The 22,195-nt window shown below is 38.6% G+C and overlaps 1 protein-coding gene across 2 annotated transcripts in view; it reads right to left on the bottom strand.

The window, feature by feature from the left end:
* Nucleotides 1-1,522: 1,522 nt before the first annotated feature.
* Ift74 (intraflagellar transport 74) overlaps nucleotides 1,523-22,195 on the bottom strand; it is a 102,164-nt gene continuing 81,491 nt past the window's right edge. The window contains exons 14-20 of one of the 2 annotated variants that reach the window (XM_008828956.2): nucleotides 17,973-18,026; nucleotides 15,354-15,451; nucleotides 14,353-14,479; nucleotides 8,184-8,347; nucleotides 7,244-7,369; nucleotides 3,305-3,365; nucleotides 1,523-1,798 (exon numbers count right to left, since the gene is read on the bottom strand). In XM_008828956.2, coding sequence (XP_008827178.1) covers nucleotides 1,680-1,798; nucleotides 3,305-3,365; nucleotides 7,244-7,369; nucleotides 8,184-8,347; nucleotides 14,353-14,479; nucleotides 15,354-15,451; nucleotides 17,973-18,026 — 749 coding nt within the window. In that variant the 3' untranslated portion in view covers nucleotides 1,523-1,679. The remainder of the gene's footprint in view (nucleotides 1,799-3,304; nucleotides 3,366-7,243; nucleotides 7,370-8,183; nucleotides 8,348-14,352; nucleotides 14,480-15,353; nucleotides 15,452-17,972; nucleotides 18,027-22,195) is intronic. The other variant, XM_029561538.1, reaches the window with a different exon arrangement.

Below are 22,195 nucleotides of genomic sequence, written 5' to 3'. Positions count from 1 at the left end.
TACCAAAAGTCCCTTAGGTTGAACAATTTCATGTTTCTCAATAGCTGAATAATATTCCATTGTGTAAATGTACCAGTCTTTCATTATCCATTTATCAGTTGATGGCTAACCAGGTTGTTTCCATTTCCTGGCCAGTGTAAATAAAGCAGCAATGAACATGCATGAGCAGGTACCTCAGAAAGCATGCTCAACAAATGGCACTGGTCAAGCTGGACAGTATGTGTAGAGGAGTCAAAACCAATTCCCATCTCTCATCACGCACAAAACTACTCCAAGTGAATCAACGACCTCAATATAAGTCCTTATATCCTGAATCTGATAGAGGAGAAAATAGGATATACAGTGGAACTGAAGACACAGGACTTTCTGAAAAGGGCATTAAGTCCAACAACTGACAAATGGGACCTCATGAAACTAAAAAACTTTGGTAGAGCAAAGACACATCACTTGAGTGATGAGGCCACCTAGGATTGGGAAGAAATCCTTATCAGCAATACCTCTGACAATGGGTATTTAGAATATAGAAAGAACTAAAAACTCAACATAAAAAAAGCAAAAACTCAAAACAACCCAATTAAAAACTGGGGCAAGGAACTGAGCAGGGAGTTCTCAAAATATGCAATGCAAACAACTGAGAAATGTTTTTTTTTTTTAATGTTAACATCTTGTCATAAAGGAAATGCAAATTAAAATGATGAGAGTTCGTCTTACCCCAGTCAGAATGGCTAAGATCAAAAAAACTACTATCAAATGCTAGCGAGGATGTGGAGAAAGGGGAACTCTTATCCACTGCTGGTGGGAATGCAAACCTGCACAGCCACTATGGGAATCAGTGTGGAGATCCCTGAAAAAGCCAGAACTCCATCTACCACATGGTGCAGTCTTACCACTCTTGGACATATGCCCAAAGGAATATTTCTAAAAAAATTATTTTATTTATGTATATCTGTGTGTACTGTGTGTGCACACATGTGTAGGTGCCTGCAGAGACCAGAAGATGGCATTAGATCCCCTGGAGCTGGAGCTATAATCAATTGTCCTAGCACCAAACATGGGTCCTCTGGAAGAGCAGTACATGCTTTTAACCACTGAGCCATCTCTCCAGCACCCAACCCCCTCAGCTAAATGAATCCTTTTTTACGGTTTATTTTTATTGTTTTTAATTGTGTGTGTGTGTGTGTGTGTGTGTGTGCAGGTGTCATGAGAGGACAGGTGTGTGTGTGTGTGTGTGTGTGTGTGTGTGTGTGTGTGTGTGTGCAGGTGTCATGAGAGGACAGGTTTTAGATCCACCTGGAGCTGGAAGTAGTTGTGAGATGCCCAATGTAGGTTCTGGGAACAGAACTTGAGTCCTTTGCAAGATAGCACCATGTACTCTTCACTGCTGAGCCGTCTCTCCAGCCCAACTAAGTGAGCTTTACAATCACTTTTAAGTCTCTTTATCTCTTGATTCTTCGAGACATTTTTCATTACTCCCACAAAATAAATACAAATATCACAGGAAAAGGAGTTAATATCTTTTTACATGCAAACACTTTATTGAACTATTACACTAAGATACCTTTTAAAAAGGTCACAAGAATCATAGCATTCAAAAAATTTGGGTGTAACTCTTCAAAGATAAGCTGCTTTACTATTAGTGGACTGGAAGACACTTCTACAGACTATCAATTGACTCAGGGTCAGGTTCTGCTGGCGTTATGTAGAGCATCCATGATGGTTTTATTGTACTCTGCAATCTGCTTCATCACATTTTTAATAACAGGCTGATAATCACTCTCTTGACTCTTGGTTGCTATGACTAATTGCACAAGTTAAAGAGGAACAATGTCAATAAAAATATTAATCTATGACTCAGAAAAGGAACTAAATTATACTGGTATTATTTCACAGTGAATAGTGCAAAAAAAGCATAATTAGGATAATTTTAAAATAGAATGTTTCCAATAAAGCATAAATTGAAACCTAAAAAGCCATGTAAAACTTGTTTGCCTATAGTATAAACATTTGATTTTTTTCATATTTTAGGCACCTCAATCTAATTCTAGTCTCCAAACAATCTAACATTCAGAAAAACTACATTCTCTAGAATGCAACACAGAGTTTCAGACAAGTTTCTAGACTTCACCGTGTTTCAAAATCACCTGATTTATGCTGCATAAAACTAGAGTGCTGGGAGCTGGAAAGCTGGCTCCATGGTTAAGAGCACTGGTTACTCTTACAGAGGACCCAGGTTCAGTTCCCAACGAACAACTGTCCCTAACTCCAGTTCCTGGAGAATCCGATGCCCTCTTCTGACCTCCACAGACACTGCATGACACGGGTGAACTTATACATGCAGACAATACACTCCTACACATAAAATTAAAATAATAAATTATTTTAAAAATCTAGAGTACTGGAATTTAAGCATGTTGTGACTACTTTTAAGCTGAGCTATTCCACTACTGAGAACAGTGTCCCCGAGGCATGCTATCTGGAAGTAAGCTGAGCTGCGTGCTGGTCCTGCAGTGAACTTCAGCAGCATCCCAACACAGAACCTACACTACCTGAGTCGGGATATTGTTCTAAGGACAGATGTCCTTGAACAAGTCAATGAAGGCAACAGGAAAGTACTTCTGCAGAGATGTCTGCTGTACCTCCACAAGGCGTGTCCTCAGCAGCGGCTGCCTCTTGCATAAAATAATATGTAAGAAGGTGGGCTACAAGCCAGTCTTGGTAGAAATAAGATGAGGTTGACTCTTGTATCACATGGATGAACTCAAAGGTCAAATTTCTTATGACCCTGACTGGTCACCTCCCTTTGCTGCCCAGATATCCAAATCGTAACACCATAAAAAACTAACATATATAACCATATCTAAATTCTCCCAGTAACTATAAGGACATATTAACTGTTTTAGAGACGATAAAATTAATGCTTAAACAGATAAAGAAAACTGTCCACAGTCTATAGTTTATATAGAATCAACATTCAAAATTAGACCTCCTGCTTCTGACATTTATGTACTTAACCACTATGTTGCATCATATACTCCCTTTTTTGGAATAAAGTTACTCTAAGGTACAGAGGGTATTAGTTTTTTGAGTAAACAGAAACGCACACACAGACACACACACACACACCCTAAACTATTGCAGAGCAAAAATAATAATATTCATTTATGACTCCCATATAATTAGTTCAGTTTCGTATATATTAAATATCTGGTAAGTGCATGTTGAGCCAAATTTATTTCATTTGAACATTTAAAGAAATTCTTAGAAACCCCCCCACCCCATTCAACTGTGCAGGTTTAAAGGATACATTCTTTCATCACGAAATTATTTTGTTCGAGGTGCTGCCACTTTCTCTCCAAATTTGTAAGCTAAAAAGCACAAAAGAAAAAGGCTAACTGATACTCATATTCACATTACATACCTTTTGAGAGGATAAGTAAAAACCAACTCTATTTTAAATCTTATCAACTCCTTTATCCTATTAAAATAAAGCTAAGGCAGCTAGAAAAGAAATTTAGGAAAGACGAAAAAACGGCTTATACATTTAGGAAAATACTGAATTCTATAAACAGTTCTACTATGTTTATTTTAATTAGAAAATATTGAAAATGTTTATTACACCAATGAACACACCAACTGAAAGACAATTTATGACTTTCCTTTTCCTAAAAGAACTTAGAAAAATGGGACACGATGGGAATCTCTCTTTGAGTTCTGGAAGTCTAAAGTCCCTAAAGTAATATATATTCTAACGCTGTCAAAGGTTCGGCCATATAGGAAGAGCTTCCTTATTTCTAGCACTAAATTTCCTGTCTAATTTTACAGGCTGCGATAAGAGCAGAGCTGCAGTGTGAAGATTATGAGGGAGTTTGTAAAAAGCTGGCACTATTACAGTAATTTCTGCATCAACAGGAAACTAATGTGGATATTATATTGATGGTTGCTTCCTCAGAAGACAATTTCACTGTTATAGAATTAAATTGTTTTTCTGATTTAATTAACCTTGTAACTCTGAATTATGGTTTTTCTTTTTTAAGATGCACATAGTTTTTCCTAAGTAAAGGACTGTCTGAAAAATCAAACACTAAAATACTATTGTGCCTGGATGCTAAATAGATAATATTTTAAAGAACCTGATAATTGAAGAAGCGATAAAAATGTTTGTTTTTTAACACTCACATTAAAATTGTTTTCAGGGCACAAGCATCTATTGTTTCCTCCAAAGAGATAAATTTGGGTATCAGGATGGAATTGAAGTTAACTGTGTGAAATACAAGGGCTATGATCTAGTACTTATTAAAGCAGATCTGTATGTCCCAATAGGACCTGGAAGTTAAGATGGAACTTAAGGAAGCAGCTGGCACTTTTTGGCAATACATCTTTAAAAACCTTTTGCAAAGTCAAGAACCAGACATGCTGCTCTTTGTTTCACACAGCCTTCTCATGTGGCAACATTTCTCTTAAGTGCTATACAAAGGGTAGAAAATCATACCATGTCAGATGGTCAAACCCCTTTTATATTATACATCTACAGTACTGAGTGTGTCTTGAAGCTTACCATAAAGCAACAGTTAATTTTTGAAAATCTTGTTTTGTCTTTGTAACTTATTTAAATAATCTATTATATGAAATTATTTATAGATGTCAAAAAACAGCTTTTAAAAAAAAACAGCTATAAGTCTGGAGAGATGGCTCAGCAGTTAAAAGCACTTGCTGTTCTTGCAGACAACCTGGGTTCCGTTTCCATATCAGGTGGCTAACAGCCACCTGCAACTGAGTTCCAGGGGATCTACTGCCCTCTTCTGGCACCTTGGGCACCAGGCACACATATGGTGCACATACATACATGGAGGCACTCATACATACACATAAAATAAAAATTTTTTCAAGTTATAAAAGATTAGGTGAAAATGGTTGTATTTGATTGCTCAAGATTCACAAAAGACAAAATCAAAATGTACTTAAAACTGTGGCTTATGTTATGATTTCTGGTAACTAATATGTTAGTATAATAATATGATCTACACTTAATATGGGAAAAAACATATTGGCTGACTCTAAGGAATGGTGTCTACACAGTGCTTTTCAACTCACAGCACCTATTCAGTGGAAGAGGAGAACCAACTGTCCAAAAGAATCATCAGTCTTTTTTTCTAAGAACTTGTATGGCAATGCACTCACAAACGTTTTATGGTTTTTCTCTAGCATTCATCCCCACTCAAACAAGATTAATTTCTCACTAGTCTATTTTATATTATGAAGAAGATACAGACTGACAGGAAAACTGAAGTTACATAAAATAGTGATTTTAAGCCTTTAACAGTTATTGAAAACTCTTAGGAAATTATACTTCTTTCAGAAGGACTATAATGTATCTTTTCTTAACAATATATCCACATAAGGAGATAGCTGATAGAAGCATCATTAAAGAGAGGCTGAATTTTTTTTAATGTTTATAGACTGTATTTATAGGATTATTTCATTTTAGTAAAAATATAACGTGCAAGAATGAATACAAAGGAAAACTGCAAGACTACACAGTGAAGTGCTACTAATGGCTATCTCTGGGCACTGGTGAATCACATGACCTTATTCAGGCCCATGATCACACTACTAATATAAAGTACATTCACTGCTTTAAGTCATATGGGGAAAGAGCTAATACACACTAATTAGACACGACAATCTTTTCTGAGCATAACTACTGAATTTGAATATGATATACAATGTTTCAATAATTCAAAAATATTGTACACTACCATGTGCAAACTAGTAGTGAGGCGCTAGGGATAAACTGGAAGGACATCGTACTCTGACAGTTAACACTTTAGAAGATCTTAAACACTGTAGCATATATACCACCAAGATGAGTGATATGAAAAGGGTAGTATAGTTACATGTCCATAGAGATGTGAACCAAGAAAGTCAAGACTAGGACTCTTCTTCACAGTCTTGTTAGAACAGTTTAGACAAGAAATTACCTAACTGTCCAATAACGGGAAATTGTTTCTATAAAGTATGCTTTATCATGTAGTAGAATACCATGTAGTAATTAAAAATAACATTTCAATTTAAATGACAGGGCCAACAAGTTGGCACCGTGGGTAAGGGTACTTGATACCAAACTTGACGGCCTGAGTTTAATTCTACACAGTAGCAGGAGAAAACTGACTTTTGGAAATTGTTCTCCGGCCTCCAAATGTGCACCATGGCACGTGTACACACACACTAAATAAATAATGCCAGATATGCTCGGAGACACGTGCTGTTCTCTGCCTTCATCAGAAGAGCTTCTGTCTGCCATGGATGGAGAAAATACAGATTCCTAACCGGTCAGTGTGTGGAGAAAAGTAACCCTGGAGTGCTCAGCCCTAAACAGGACATCTTTATCACAAGCTCCCCTCCAATGCACCCCTCCATTAGACTCGGAATATTGGGGAAGTGGAAAGAACATAAAGGCTGGAGGTTGGTGAGGAGTGCTGTGGAGGTCTTCTGGACAGGACATGGCCACTGCACTCATGGACTCTCTCCAGCTGTGGCACCTGCCTAAGAACAGCACAAGATTGGGTCCATCAACATTCTACCACAGATGAGGGTGGAGAGAGGGCTCCAGGCCGCCTCCTCACTAGGGGTCTATGTGCAATAAATGGACACTGGAGGAGGCAACTGTCATTTTCCTCAGTGCCAGAGGTCCTGACAAGTTGACCATGTTCTAGCAAAAACCCTCTACACTCATGCCCATGCAAGCGGCCATAATTAAACTCAGTGGTTCAAGAAAAAAGATATCAAAGTAGAACTGGGATCGTTGGGAAGAGGGTTTGATGGGAGGCTGAGACAGCAGAGGGCAATGGGATGAGAACTCCTACACATGGACGAGATGATCAAAGAACACAAGTATTTAAAAACAACAAAGTCCCAAATTAAATATATACAAATGTGTATGCATGTAATATATGGACATATAATGTCATGTGTGTGTACAACACACACATCAAAAAGACTAGTGTCAAAATGATAAGAATTCTGTCTGCTGGTTGGTGAGAGTTACAGGTTTTTTTGTTTGTTTGGTGTTTTTTTTGTAGTTTCTGTGAGTTTTCTAAGTTTCTGCACCAACGATTCAGCTTTACTTTTGAAATTTATCAAAGCCATTATCCAGTGTTCCATAACGGCTACATCTAGGACAACACGAGAATACAAGTAGCACAAAGGGCAAAGGAAGCCTAGAGTCATGTTTAAACAACTGTACCTGAATGTGTGTCTCATTTTCTTGCAGCTGTGTTTTTAGTGTCTCATAATCCGCGGTCAGCTTCTCCATTGTTTTCTTGAAGGCATTTCTGCGAGTTGATAATATTGTTCTTTCTTGATGTAATTTCTAGATTCAAATAGAAGTAAACAATAACCATAGGAAATGTCTAGGAAGTCAATTTAAATCACACTCAGCTTAAAATTTTTAATAGCATTATTCTGGAAAAAAGAAATCTACCAAAGTTTTACTTTAAGATTTATTTACAGCCAGGCGTGGTGATGCACACCTTTAATCCTAGCACTCTAGGAGCCAGAGGAAGGCAGATCTCTGTGAGTTCAAGGTCAGCCTGGTCTACATAGTTCCAAGCCAGCTAGGGCTACAGGGAGACCTTGTCAAAAAAACAAAACAAAACAAAAATAAAAAACAAAAACAAAAAAACAAAAAATACAGAAATATCCCTTTGATAACAAACAATGTCAAAATGAACTTTATGAATAAATGAATAAGTACCTCCATCACTGTCCTGGTCCCACAAAGTTTACTTTCAATGAACACAAACAGTAGTGGGACAGCAGTCAGCGTGGACCCCACAATGCAAACTTGCCTCTGACAAGCTTCACATGTTGAATGCTCTGCATTACAGGAGTCCTACAAAGTACATATATATTGAAAGGAGAAACTATTTGGGGTTTGGGGGTGTGGCTCACTTGGCAGAATGCTTGCCCAGCATTTACAAAGCACTGGGTTTGGTCTCCAGCAAACTGAGTGTGGCGGTAGCAGCCTGTAATCTGATGTGAAGGGGAAAGACAGAAGTGCAAAGTCACCCTCAGCTACTAAGGAAGTTAGACACAGCCTGACAATGAGACCCTGCCTCAAAAAGTGAAAAACAAAAGAGAAGAAGCACTTGATGGCAATTCTCTAAGAATCTGCTGGGCATTACCATCTTCTTTTCTTCGCCTGATGATTTTAAAGCTGCCAAGTCACTGTAGGTGTCCAGGTCAGCAGTCATTTGCTTAATTTTGTTTTTCAGAGACTGCTGTTCCTCCGTCATCTTGCTCTCCAGGAGCTCCATTTTCTGTAGATCCAACTGCAGACGCTGACTGTCTGAGACACAAAAGGCAATAATTAAAATGCCGTCCCTTTCAGCCGGGCATGGTGGCACACACCTTTAATCCCAGCATTTGGGAGGCAGAGGCAGGCAGATTTATGTGAGTTCAAGGCCAGCCTGGTCTACGTAGTGAGTTCCAGGACAGCTGGGGCTACAGGGAGACCCTGTCTCAAAAAGACCAATAATTAATAATAATAATAATTAATAATAAATAAAACAAAATTCTATCCCTTTCACGTAACTGAGAGTCTCTGGTCACAATTTAGCCAATGGACCATTACACAAACATTGCATTTTTTTCAGGACATTTTGTTTAATACATATTCATAACTTTTAATTAAGTTGTAATTCTGTAATTTATCTGTAAATGGAGCAAAAATAGCACAGTCATGGGGGGGTAAATACCTAGGAAAATGTTTTTGTTTTAAACAATACCACCTGAAATAAAAAGGCAGATTGTTTGGTTTTGCAATGTCTACTGGGGACATGCACATTAGTCTGTTGGGATTTTTTCACTACTATGCACATGCCCATGAATGATCACGGACTCACTGCAAGTATTAATTTCAGTGAGTAGAATGAGCAACAACAGCTGGCTGAACCGAGAGCAGCATCACTGACTCTTTCATTCAAACTTCCGAGCAGCTATTAGAGGACGTAACAGTGATCCACACAGACACTGGTTTCACCCAAATAGCAACATTCTAAAGAAAGTACCAGGGAAATAAGCTAGCATTCCTAAAAACTGACTTAGTATGTAAAGAACAGTGCAGTTGCCATAATGCATTGTGGGAAGGGCCAAGAGAATCCAACAGACCTTTCACCTGAGGCTTTCAGGGTTAGTGACCAACTGAACGGATGAGAAGGTAAAGTGCTCCAGCGAGAGCACTGTGTGTGAAGTCTAGAGGTGACAAGGTACCTAAACAACAGGACTGGGCAGTAAATCCCACCTACGATTCATTTTAAATGAGTATAAATAGTCAAAACAGTGCTTCAAAAGTCACTGAGTTTAAAAGGGGGTTGTGTTCACAAGATCACTCAGTGGATAAAGTGCTTGCAGTGCAAGTGTAAGGACCAGAGTTTGGATCTCCAGAATCCACAAAAACAATGGGCAGGTGCACTACCTGTTTTCCAGCACTTGGGAGGTTGGGACAGGGGACCCCAGAGCAAGCCAGCTGTTTAGACTAGCCAGAACTGACAAGGCTCTGGTCCACTGAGAGACAACATCTCAATAAACTGGAAAGTGATTGAAGACACCTGACTCCAAGTCTCCACACACACATACACCCACATGCATACAAACATGTATACATGCACACCACATACACATACACAAAAATTTTAAAAGAGGTTCTTATACAACCAATTTTTTTCTTTTTCTTTTCAGGCAGGGTCTCTCTGTAACCTCAACTGGCCTGGAACTCACTGTGTACACAGACCAGGCTGGCCTTGAACTCTCAGATATCTGCCAGCCTCTGCCTCCTGAGTGCTGGGATCAAAGGTATGTGCCACCACACCCAACTCAGTTCAACAACCAAATGTTTTAAAGTTGGTATAATTAAATCAGTATTCCTTGAGTATTTCATTTATCCTCAAGAGTTTCATATTCAACCATACTGAAATACATTAAAAATACATGCAAATGTACACAAACATATAAATATATGTGCAACAAGATTTAAATGTTATCATAACAAGTTTCATTTGGAGCTAAGTACATGTACATTATCATCCTGGCATCAGAGGCTGTAGTGGGAGGGCTCTGAGTTCAAGGCTAGTCTGGGCAACATAGTAATACTACTGCAGAAATCAAAATAAAAAAGTTTTAATTTGGACTGTATCTCCTCTAAGGTTAGAAACAGTTATAATGAGAATTAAAGTGCTACACAGTCAGTAAGGTTTACTATAGTGCTCTATAGTGCTATAATGATGTAGATAGAAATTTTGCTTAGATAACTGAAGTAAACAGTTACATAAATTTAACTGCAAATGTAATTTTGAATATACACTCAGGAAATACACTTAAGAACTATAGAAACTGATTTTTCCAGAGAAAAGGAGAAAACACTGGTTGGCAGAGGGCGAAGTTTATCTCCCTTTAGCATCAGGTCCCCATGAAAAGCTAAGAGCTTCTCGAAGGGAAGAGACAGGAAGAGGATGCAGTCGAGTTCCTTCTGATATGCTATGAAGTTGCAAAGTTTACCAACCAGTGTGTACATAGCAGCAAAATCTCAGGAGGAACCACTTTGACCTGGGGAAATGTTCCTGAAATATTCTGCCATCAGCATATTTGTTTATTCCCTGGAGTTTCCTTTCCAAAAATATAAATAAAAACTACTGTTAACAAGATCCCTTGCCTCTACCCATGCAGCATGCCAGGGGCTCTCAGCATGTTTGCATTATCAACCCCCAAAGGAGCCTTTGTGAGCTTTTTTTTCTCTTTATTTAATCCATCATCTCACTCCTCTGACATAACTGTTTTTAACCCTTTCTCTAAGAAATAATGTTGCTCCCCTAAGGGTATTATTATTATTATTATTATATTAAAAACACATGATACACTTTTTTAAACCAGGTGAGTTCCAGTTAGAACCTTATGGATAAAAAAGAAGGCAATTCACAAAAGAGAACTATAAAATACATTATCTCAGAAAAGTTCACAAGCTTATTGTAACCTCCGGTGGTAATAGTCATAAACAAATTTGAGTGTGGGGAATGATGTAAGGGAAAGAAAAAGTTGTGGCCATAAATAAACAAAAAATTAAGTGAAATAAATTATAGGTCAGAATTCAACTCTTAAAGAAAATTTCTGGGGGGAGGGGGGCGTCTTATCATAGTAATAAACTGAACCTTTGTCTTGTTGAAGCCAGTTCTCATTGTTTTTCAACTGTACAACTCTGGAGAAAGCGAAGTTACTAGTTTTTCAAAGGAAATGTAAACACAAAGCATAAAGGTATGGAAGAAATACAAAGTCCTAATCACCAAATTTGTTTCCTGGTATTGATATTTGCCTTTAAGAAATGAATGTTTTCTCAATAGCTGTTACACAAAGATAACTTCAAGGAGGAAAAAACTTGTTGAATTAACATTAGCCTTAGATAAGTGAAAAATGTAAGCACTGTGGTGCACAAAAGTATTAAAAACACACAGCCTCTCTTCTACAGCCTCTCTTCTACAGCCTTTCTTTTATAGCCTTTCTTTTACTTTAGTTTACAGGGAAAAAAGATTTAAAAATACTCAATACCCCAAGGAATTAGAAATAAAATCTTGAAGAAATATTTTATAGTAATGTTCCTCACAGAATTTTCACACAAGAGAGAAGCAATCTAAATATTTATGAATGGATAAAGAAATCTGGTATATATGTGCAGTAAGACGTTTCCCAAGAAACACTCCTGTTAAAGAACAGGGATGACAAAGATGAACCTTTAGGCTCCCATGGTTAGTGAGGCAGCCAGTCAGTCACAAGACACACACTGGGTGATTCCGCCTGTACAAGGTATTCATAAAAACAAAACTGAAAGACAGGAGTAGAGCTGTGTTTGCCAACAATTAGAAGAGAAGGAATGGGGAGTTGTTTGATGGGTACAAAGTTTCAGTTTTGCAAGATGAAAAAGTTCTAGAGCGCTATTATATAACCACACGCATACAGTAAACACTGTTACACCATAAATTTTAAAATGATTAAGATGGATCACCAAGAAAACCAAACAAGCAATACTGGTGAGGCTCTGAGGAAAAGGGAACCTTTCATCACTACTGGTAGGAACTACTGTAGTCAGTACAGATCAGTGTGGAGGTTCCTCAAAATAACTAAAATTATAGCACTACTGGGTAACTACCTAAAAGACTTTAAGTCAACAAATCTGAGATACTGTACATCCATGTTTATTGCTGTACTATTTTCAATTACTAAGAAATGGAACTAGCCTGAATGTCCATCAACAGGTGAAGGGATAGAGAAAATGTGATACATATATACAGTGGAATTTTAATCAGCCATTAAGAATAAAGAAGGCTCAGTGTGTCAGTACATAAACCAAAGGTTCCACACTACTCTATGACCATCCCACCTTCTTTTAAGCTCAACTTTGTACCTCATCTTTACCTACACCACCCTAAGTGCAGGCACTTGACATATATGGCTTTTTTAATTTTTATTATTTTTATTTTATGTGTATATGTGTGATTGCCTGCATGTAGGTAAGTGCACCCGTGTCGTTCAATGCCCACAGAGGTCAGAAGAGGCTGTTGGATCCCCTGGGCCTGGAGTTACAGAAAGTTGTTAGCTGCCATGTGGTTGCTGGGATTCAAACCTGGGTCTTCTGCAAGAACCACCAGTGTTCTTAATCACTGAGCCATCTCTCCAGCCCGACATATACAGCTGAATTAAAATATATATAGTCTGAATTAAAATATTGTGCAAGTACAATATCTCACCATTTTTTATAGATTACCATTTTACAGATTACAGGTTGAAATAGCTCTAGGATACTTTGAGTTAAATAAAATTCACCTGTCACTTTTCAGTGTTTTAAAATAATTTTAATTAGCATGTGGTTGGCATAACCTTTTCCTTGGTCAGTGATGTTCTAGTCACATGCTAGTGAGTGTGGCTGAAATTACTTCAATATCATCGGCTCTAGGATAGTTCTCCTAGTTGTTGAAGATTGGGCTGGATATGTGACCTATGACACACTTCTACACTTACTTCTATGACAAGATTATTTCACTTCCTTATTTATAACTGTTTGCCATTCTACCTGGATGGAAGTTTCTTGAGAACACAGATCAGACTTTTAGAAAAAAACAAAAACCTCTGCACACTGCATCTCTCCCTTAGCAAACTCTAGTCAAGATCTCTAAACCCTTTCTCAACTCTAGCCTACTGACACAAAACTCTTGACACAAATGATTTCAATCTTCTTTCTTCAACCATATTAAAAGATTTAAACAGACACTGAGTTCTCACATGTTAAGGCTGATTCCCAAGGATAACCCATGGTTCCACTTATAAAGTACCTGCCTAAGAAAACCTAAGGCTGTCAAAAGAATTTACTATTTGTTCTAACCAGCTTGAAAATAGGCCCCTGACCACCCTTTCCTGAAGTATTTACTACAAGTGCCTAAAACTGTGACTTGTGAAAGATACATCCATCCATACATCTCCTCTGGCCATTTGAGTTGTATGCATGTATCTCTTACAACTCGGGAGCATCTTTTTCATATATCTGAAAGCTATACTTTTGAAGTGCAGTATCAAGACCTCTGTTTCCCAGTTTCTAAGAAGACAGAATCTGCCTGACGTCAGACAACTGCTGGCCTAATTAGCACTTACACTGACCGATCTCAGGCTTTTTCAGCTCCCTCACTCTAATGGACCTGAGATGTCCCCAGCGTACATTCTCCCTTACAGATGTCTAGTCGCCTCTGTAGAACTGAGCTAGTTCAGTTCACACTGACCCTCTTTTCTACTGCACTACGATATTACTCTGCTTCAAATCTGTCCTTACTTTAAGCAGCACTCGGTTTTGTCTCTGACAGCTCTAGGACAGGGCAAGTACAAGTATGAAGCAGGTACAAATGGAGCTTTGATGGGGTTAGTTCCTAATATACTCACTGAGAAATGAAAACACTAAAATTCAAAAGGTACTTAATACACCTAACCTACTGAAGCTTGTAGCTCAGCAACAGAGTGCACTAGGGGGGTCTGTTGCTTAACCTCATGGATTACATTATTGACTGGAACCTGTGGCTATTGTAAACCTGGAAAAATATCAAAGTTTAAGGGCTAGAGAGATGGCTGAGCAGTTAAGAGAGCTTCCTGCTCTTCCAGAGGACCCGATCCAGTTCCCAGTACCCACAATGGGCTACTCACAGCTGCCTGTAACTCCAGCTTCAGATCTGACACCCTCACTGTGCTCACATGCACACACATACACACAGAGAGATACCCATAATTAAGAACAAAGAATATGAAATGCTAAGCTATTTTTCTTACCTGAAGTCAAGTTCCTAGCTGTAGTCTGTGATTTCTGCATCTCAGTAGATTTAAAATTGAGGTCATCCTGCATCATCTTTAGCTCGTGATTGGTGATAGAGGATATCTGTTTCATTCGATTTATATTCTATATTTGCAGAAAAATAAATAGAAAAAATTCTACTGGTTTGACTTTCCCACAAAACCACTGGAAAACACAAAGGCTGAGATGTTTTGATTGGGTATCAGTTTTTAAAATACGTCATTCAATTTTGATGTTTTATAGAATACAGTAGGATTCAAAGTCATGTTTTCTCATAAATGAATTCATAATTTTTTTTTTGGTCTTTTTGAGACAAGGTCTCACTGTAGCCCCAGTTGGCCTGGAACTCACTATGTAGACCAGGCTCACCTCGATCTTGCAGAGATCCACCTACCTCTGCCTCCCGAGTGCTGTGACTAAAGGTTGTGCCACCACAACCAGCTTCAATTCATATTTTTTTATTTGGGTTATTAAACTATAGAAAAATTAACTGGACAGTTTTAAGAACTGAATGCAGATTTAGAACACTGAGAATACTGACAGCAGTAATAATACACTGTCCTCCTTCACACAGTAATGCTTGAACATTTCTGAAAATTCAAGATGTCCACTGAGCACATCTAGAAGACAGGAATCTTTACAACACCAATTACAGTGTAGAACATCTTCGAAAGTAATCCCTACGTTTTCAGATTTCCCTAGTAAAGTTCAGATAAACTAGCCATGGAAGAGAATCTTAAAACTTACTCTAATGAAAGCCTCATTTACTGCTGAATATTGATATACATGCCACCTTTCCTCCATTGCCCCAAATAGCTGAGACTTTGCTCTAAAGATACAAACAAATAGTTTTAAGAATAAAATGGTAATAAGAGAATTTAAAGGAAATAGTTTAAGTGGGAGAAAACACTAGCGAGTCTTCTACTTTTGAAGCTGTATTTGGAAAATGAGAACACCAAGACAGGCACATGGGACTCACCCGACTACAATGCTCCAACAGGGCAACAATGCTGGCTTCTGTCTGCACCTTCCGTTCCAGCTCCCGAGTCTTAGTCTCCTCAAATGTCGCTATAAATGCTGCCAATTCAAAAACATAGTAAGAGAGGCTGTATACTATATTTTAGGACTTCAAGCTATTTTCTAGAAAGTCAAACCAGCAAAAATTAGATGTCCATCAACAATGAATGGATAAGGAAGGTGTATACATGTGCACAACGGAATTTTATTCAGCTGTAAAGAAAAATGAAATCATCACATTTTCAAGAAAATGGATGGACCTGAAAAGTCTATTATTAAGTAAGGTGCTCCAAACTCAGAAGGAAAAAAAAACATGTTCTCGCTCACATGCAGCTCCTAGATTATAATGTTTACATGTAAACGGATTGCAGGGAAGTTGATGAAGAAGGATGGAGAGAAGACTAAGGACACATGAGCATTCTACGAATAAGCAGACCACATTTTTCTAAAAGCTGATTTCTTAATGTTCTGTGTCAACATGTAATTACAGATCTTAGTTATGAATATCTTGTGTCTATTGTCCATTAATCATATACTAAGTGATCACATAAGATTTTTATACATACAAAATGCATCAATGAACACTGTCTTTCAAAGGTTACTTTTCTAGGAAAACAAACTACAATAAGCACTTTGGAAACCATTTGAGAGAAGTGACCAGCAATTTTAAGATTCTGTAATACAGGAATTCTTTTCTTGTTTAAAAAAAAAAGTTATTATGTTTATTTTATGCGTATGAGTGTATTGCCTCATACACTGCACGAGATGGGTGCATGTATTTAGGTGCACTCATCTCATGCAATGCCCAGGGAGGTCAGAGGATGGTATCAGGTTCCCCCAGAACTAAAGTTATGGACTGGCGGTTGTTAGCTGCCATGTGGGTGCTGGGAATCAAACCCAGATCCTCTGCAAGAGCAGCCAGTGCTCTTACCCACTGAGCCATCTCTCCAGCCCCAACGCAGGAATTCTTTTCATTCATTCAGTAAACATTTACTAAACAACCCTCAAATGTCAGAAATCCTACTGGGTTCGCTCTAGCAATTTCCATCATGGCGCTGCAGTGATCAACTCTTGATTATATACTTACTCCTTTACAAAAGTACTTTTATTTATAAAATTGATTTATAGATAATTTTGGCATTGCTAAAATTGGAAAGAAATCTTAGGTTACTGTGAAATCAGAGTTGACAATTACTATTTCAGAGTATGCACCAATGAAGTAATTGGCACCAGACACATAAAATTTCAGATTCTAGCAAATGATGATTGAAAAAGAAAAAAAGAGAGAGATGTATTTGTAAAGCCAAAATATTTTAATAAGTGAACAAAAACCGTGAGGAGGCTACTAAATTACAGTAGGTAACAGGACAGAGGTAAGGGCTAATAATAATAAGGTACTGAAAAGCCAAAAAATAAATTGAGAGATATTAAAAGTGGACATAGTGAAGAATGTAAAAGAAAACACTCAACATCTACTCAATAAGCAGTCTAGGCCAGGCACAACAGGGCATACTTGTAATTGAGGCACACGGGAGATGCAGGCAGGAGGTTCCTGAGTTCAATGCCAGCCAGGCCAGCTGAGAATACATTAAAAGATCCCATTTAAGAAAGAAGGCAGGGGCTGAAGCGATAGCTCAGCAGCTGGGGACACTGGCTGCTCTTGCAGAGGACCTGGGTTCGATTCCCAGCACCCAAATAGTGGCTAAAAACCGTCTCTAACTCCAGTTCCAGGGGAATCCAATGCCCTCTTCTGATCTCCACAGGCACTGCACAACACAGGTGCAGTTACACACACACAGGCAATATACTCATACACACAAAATAAAAATTAAAAAGTAAAAAAATAAAAATAATAGGAAGGCAGGGCTGGGGCTAGAGAGTTAGCTCAGTGGTTAAAAGCACTGTCTACTCTTGCAGTTTCCAGCAGCCATATGGCAGCTAACAACTGTATGTAACTTTGGTTCCAGGGGATCCGATGCCCTCTTTTGACCTCTGAGGCCATTGTATGACATGGATGCACTTACATACATAAAGGCAACACATTCATACACATAAAATAAAAATAAAAAAATATTTTAAACAAAAAAGGTAGGGGGCTGGAGAGATGGCTCAGGACTTAAGAACACCGGCTGCTCTTGCAAAGGATCTGGTTCAGTTCCCAGAACCCACATGGCAGCTAACAACCATCCCTAACTCCAATTCCAGCGGATATGACATTCTCTACTGGCCTCTGTGGGTTTGCATATATGTGGTGCACTTATATACATGAAGGCAAAATACTCATAAAATAAAAATAAATAAAATTTTAGAAAGAGTTAGGAAGGGAGGGAGTCTACAGGCCTAACCTTTAGAATTTATCTCCACTATATAAATACTGATACATATTTATACACACCTTTTTAGGATTTTCTACCTAACCCTAAATTATGATGGAAATTTAGTCTTCATCACTTAATGCTTTGAATGGCCATTGTTTTTTATTTATAGTCATTACCATTACAGCCATTACTCAATATAAGAACTTTGATTTGGTATAAATGAATAGCAATCTGGAAATATATTTCCCAAGATCATCACTTACCATCCATATTTTCCTCCCTTTTTTTAAGTTCCTTGTATTTCTGATTCATTTCACCTATAAGAAACACAAAACATTAATTTTTTAAATTCTAGTCAAAATGTTCTAAATTACAAATATTTCTTGGGTTCTCTTCATGTCATTTGTCATTTAACATTTGACATTCAGTCTGTAAATTTTAATTAAGAGAAATTCTTTTACATTGACTTACAAAATAGGTTTTTTTGTTTTGTTTTATGTTTGCTTGTTTTTGTTTTTGTTTTTTTTTGAGACAGGGTCTCACTATGTAGTCCTCCTGGATGGCCTGGACCTGGCTATGTAGAGCAGGCTGGCCTCAAACTCAGAGATCTCCCTGCCTCTGTTTCTGTAGTGTGGGGATTAAAGGTGTGTACCACATCACACCCATCCATTGGCTTACAAAGTCTTTTTTAAAATATATTTTTATTAAATATTTGTGGATTTCATACAATAATTCTTTTTGGGGGGGGTCTTTTTGAGACAGGATCTCCCTGTAGCCCCAGCTGACCTGGGACTATGTAGACCAGGCTGTAGCAAATAAGAGACTGTAGAATATGGGTCCCTGGACAGGATTCCTTTATTAAACTTCACCCACCCAGGGCTTAGGGACCTTGAGCTCCACCTGCCTCTGCCTCCCGAGTGCTAGGACTAAAGGCGTGTGCCACCACGCCTGGCTTCATACAATAATTTTTAATCATATTTAGCCTCCCTTCCCTATCCACACCACCCCCATAGCCTACCACAAGACTTCATGCATTTTGTCATATATGTTAAGGCCTATTGATACAAGTCTGCATACCCAGTTGTTCCTCAGCATGAGTTCATCCACTGGAGCCTGTTCAGCCTATCTAACATCACTCCCTTAAAAAAGATCAGCTCTCGGTGGAGTCTCATCAGCCTATCTGGAATCACTTCCTTAAAGAAGACCTACTCTCCCTCACCCACAGTAATCATTTGCTAATAGTTCCTTGGCTAGGGTTGGGGCCTGCTGTCCATTTCCCTGTTTCTATGCTGGGGTTTTTGTCTGATTGAGTCAGCATGAGTCTTGTGCACGCTGTCACCACTGTTGCAAGTTCATGAGCAAGTTCCTAGAGGCCTGAAAGCCTCTGTTTCTTTATGTTCATGCACCAGCCCTGGCTCTTACAATCTTTCCCTCAGCCAGCAGTGATTGCCAAAGTTGTGGAGTCCTGCCCATTTCCCTAGTTCTATACTGGTTTTTGTCAGATTAAAATACGAAAATCCATTCGATCTCTGAAACAGTTCACAAACAGGAGTTTATATGACAAGATCTAGAATCCAGATAACTGTGCATGTAAATGGCAGTATCAGTGAGTCCTAACTAGCAACCTATGAACTTGCCATGGCCTGTCTCCCTAAGAAATCACAGTTCCTTGATCTAAGGTCTACTTTTTTTTTTTTTTAACCTTTAAAAAGATCTCCATTTCATTATTAAAATACACAGTTTCATACAGAAAAATTCTTTTTCAATGCAATTGACATTGGATGTTTGCACATGCATTTCTAATCTCTAAATATCTGATTATTACTAGTCACTGTTGGTTACTTTCTGAGCTTCTAGGCATCTGAGCATGGATATAAAGTCATCAGGTAGATTTCAATGGTAATGTTTTTCACATCTACTAATTATTGTTTTTTAATCATTATTTTTTTAATTTTTTTTTCATACAGAAGAATTCATTCCAAAGCAATTGACATTGAGACATTTTCACATGCATTTCTAATCTCTATATACATGACTATCACTGGTCACAGTCGCCCACCTTCTGAGCTCCTCGGCATCTGAGCATGAATACTAACTCGTCAGATAGACAGCCTTCCTCTCCCACTAGAGGCTCCATACTCTGCCATCCCTGTCACTGTCCACTGTGTTGTCAGCACCCTCATCCATTCCCCGTCTGCCCTTCTGGTAAATCTAGTCAGCCAGAGGTCCCTGTTCCAGGAGGGTCAGCTGTTCCTCATCTACGGCAATCCATTGTCAGTATTCGATCTAAGGTCTACTTTTAAGCCTAATCAAGGCATTAAGGGATTGCAAGGAAGGTCCGGATTCTAGGCTACCTAAGAATTTACCACCTTGGCTAGACATAGTGCTGCATGTTTTTAATCCCGGCACTCAGGAGGCAGAGGCAGGCAGATCTCTCTGAGTTCAAGGCCAGCTGTAGAAAAAGAAAAAAAAGAAAACAGAAAGGAAGGACTTCCCACCTGATCTTCCTTTCTCTAACCCTAACGCAGTCCCCTCCTCGTTCCGTTTCCACTTTTCATCTCCTAGTCCACTGAGACTGCTCTCACCAAGATTATATATAAGCCTCCTTAGCTGTCCAGTCCAAAGGGCACATTCAGTTTTTCTCTCTCTGCAGATTTGCTACTGTTAATATAGTCTTTTGGCATATTTTAATGTATCACTTTTGCATTGCATTGGTGGGAACAGTTCCCATTTTTCTTAATTTTACATCATTCTATCTTCTCACAGGTTCCTCTTCTGAGTTCTCTTCTTCACTGACTTTTTTTTACGTTTATTTATGTGTGTGAATGTCACAGGGCACATGTGGAGGTCAGAAGACAACTTGAAGGAGTTAGCTCTCTCCTTCTACCATGTGGGATTCAAGAATCAAACTCAAGTCATCAGACTTGGTGGTAAGCACCTTTACACACAGCTGTCCTGCTCTTCCTTATTTGACTTCAAAGCTGTACTATATTGGTAAGAATCTCTGACTGTACTATATTGGTAAGAATCTCTGGTAAGAAACTCTTAATCTCTGGTAAGAAACTCTTAATCCCAGCATGTGGGAGGAAGAGGTAGGCAGATCTCGCTAAGACTGAGGCCAGCTTAGTGTATGTAGCAAGCTCCAGGTCAGCGGGGACTACAAAGAGACCCTGTCTCAAAACAAAACAAAACAAACAAAAAAACCTCTTAATTTGACGTTTTCCTAATTTTCAAATTCTTTCATCCAACTGCTTATTTATATTTGGATGTTCTTCCAGCAACCTAAAACCCAATACATGCATTAAGCATTCGCCCTCAAAGTCTGCACCTCTCTATTCCCTATTATTTCTAGCGTCCTCCCCATCGATCATCATCCAAGTCAGAAACCTAGGAGAATCCCCTCTTCTGCTCCACATACACTCATTCTGCTAACTGTTGACATATTCACTTAGATGGCATGTCTTGTCTATGTCTACACAGCACAACTGGCCAGTGGGACCAGAACAGACATACCTCTGCGTATCTCAGCAGATTCCCAAGCTTCAAAACAGTTTGTGATACCACTGCTAAGACACAGACTAGGGGCTGCAGAGATGGCTCATCAGTTAAGAGCACTGGCTGCTCTTGCAGAGGAGCCAGGCATGGTTCCCAGCACGCATGGAATGGCTAACAGCCATCCATGGCTCCAGTTCCAGGGGATCCGACACCCTCTTCTGATTTTGGTGGGCATTGCTTACACATGGTGCACTTACATACATGCACTCAAAACACTCAGACATAAAATAAATTAAAAATTAAAATTAAAAAAAAAGACAAGAGACTAGTTAGAGCATTCATAAACTGGTCTAGATTGTGATTTCTCAATAGAAAAAATAACACCTGGGGCTAGAGAGACGGCTCAATATGTAAGAGAGTTTACTGCTTCTGAGTTCAGTTCCCAGCACCCACATCAGGCAGTTCAAACTACCTGTTAACTCCAACTCCAGGGATCCAACACTCTCTTCTGGCCTCCATAAGTATCCAAACACACATGCTCATACACAGACACACACACACGTGTGTGTGCATGCATAAGGTGTATGCATGTGTGTGTGTCTTGAAAAGAAAATTAGTATCTTAGTCACCCATAATGGACATAAATTTGGGCAGTCCTAAGGTATGATAAAATACTAAATGTTACCCGATTCATCCTTAAATTTAATACCACAGCTGAGAACATGCTGAGTATCACACTGGAGGTACAAGCAGGCTTAAAGTCATGCTTAATGTAGGATCAACTATGAGGAGATCAAGAAGAAAGACAGACAAAAATGAGGGAGCTTTAGAAGTATCATCATCTGAACAAACACCTGAGGTGATGGTGGTTCCACATTCACTCACTCCACACAGTTTAGAGAGCACGTGCTATGTGCCAGATGTTGTTACAGCTGCTGGAATATTCTCAAAAGGTTTACAATTACTAGGTTTACAGAACAACAACAACAAC

The sequence above is a fragment of the Nannospalax galili genome, unplaced genomic scaffold, assembly GCF_000622305.1.
Source record: "Nannospalax galili isolate Female #2095 unplaced genomic scaffold, S.galili_v1.0 scaffold52, whole genome shotgun sequence".
Taxonomy (NCBI): Eukaryota; Metazoa; Chordata; class Mammalia; order Rodentia; family Spalacidae; genus Nannospalax; species Nannospalax galili.
The sequence above is the reverse complement of the archived record's forward strand: the minus strand, read 5'-3'. Positions and strand labels throughout refer to the sequence as shown.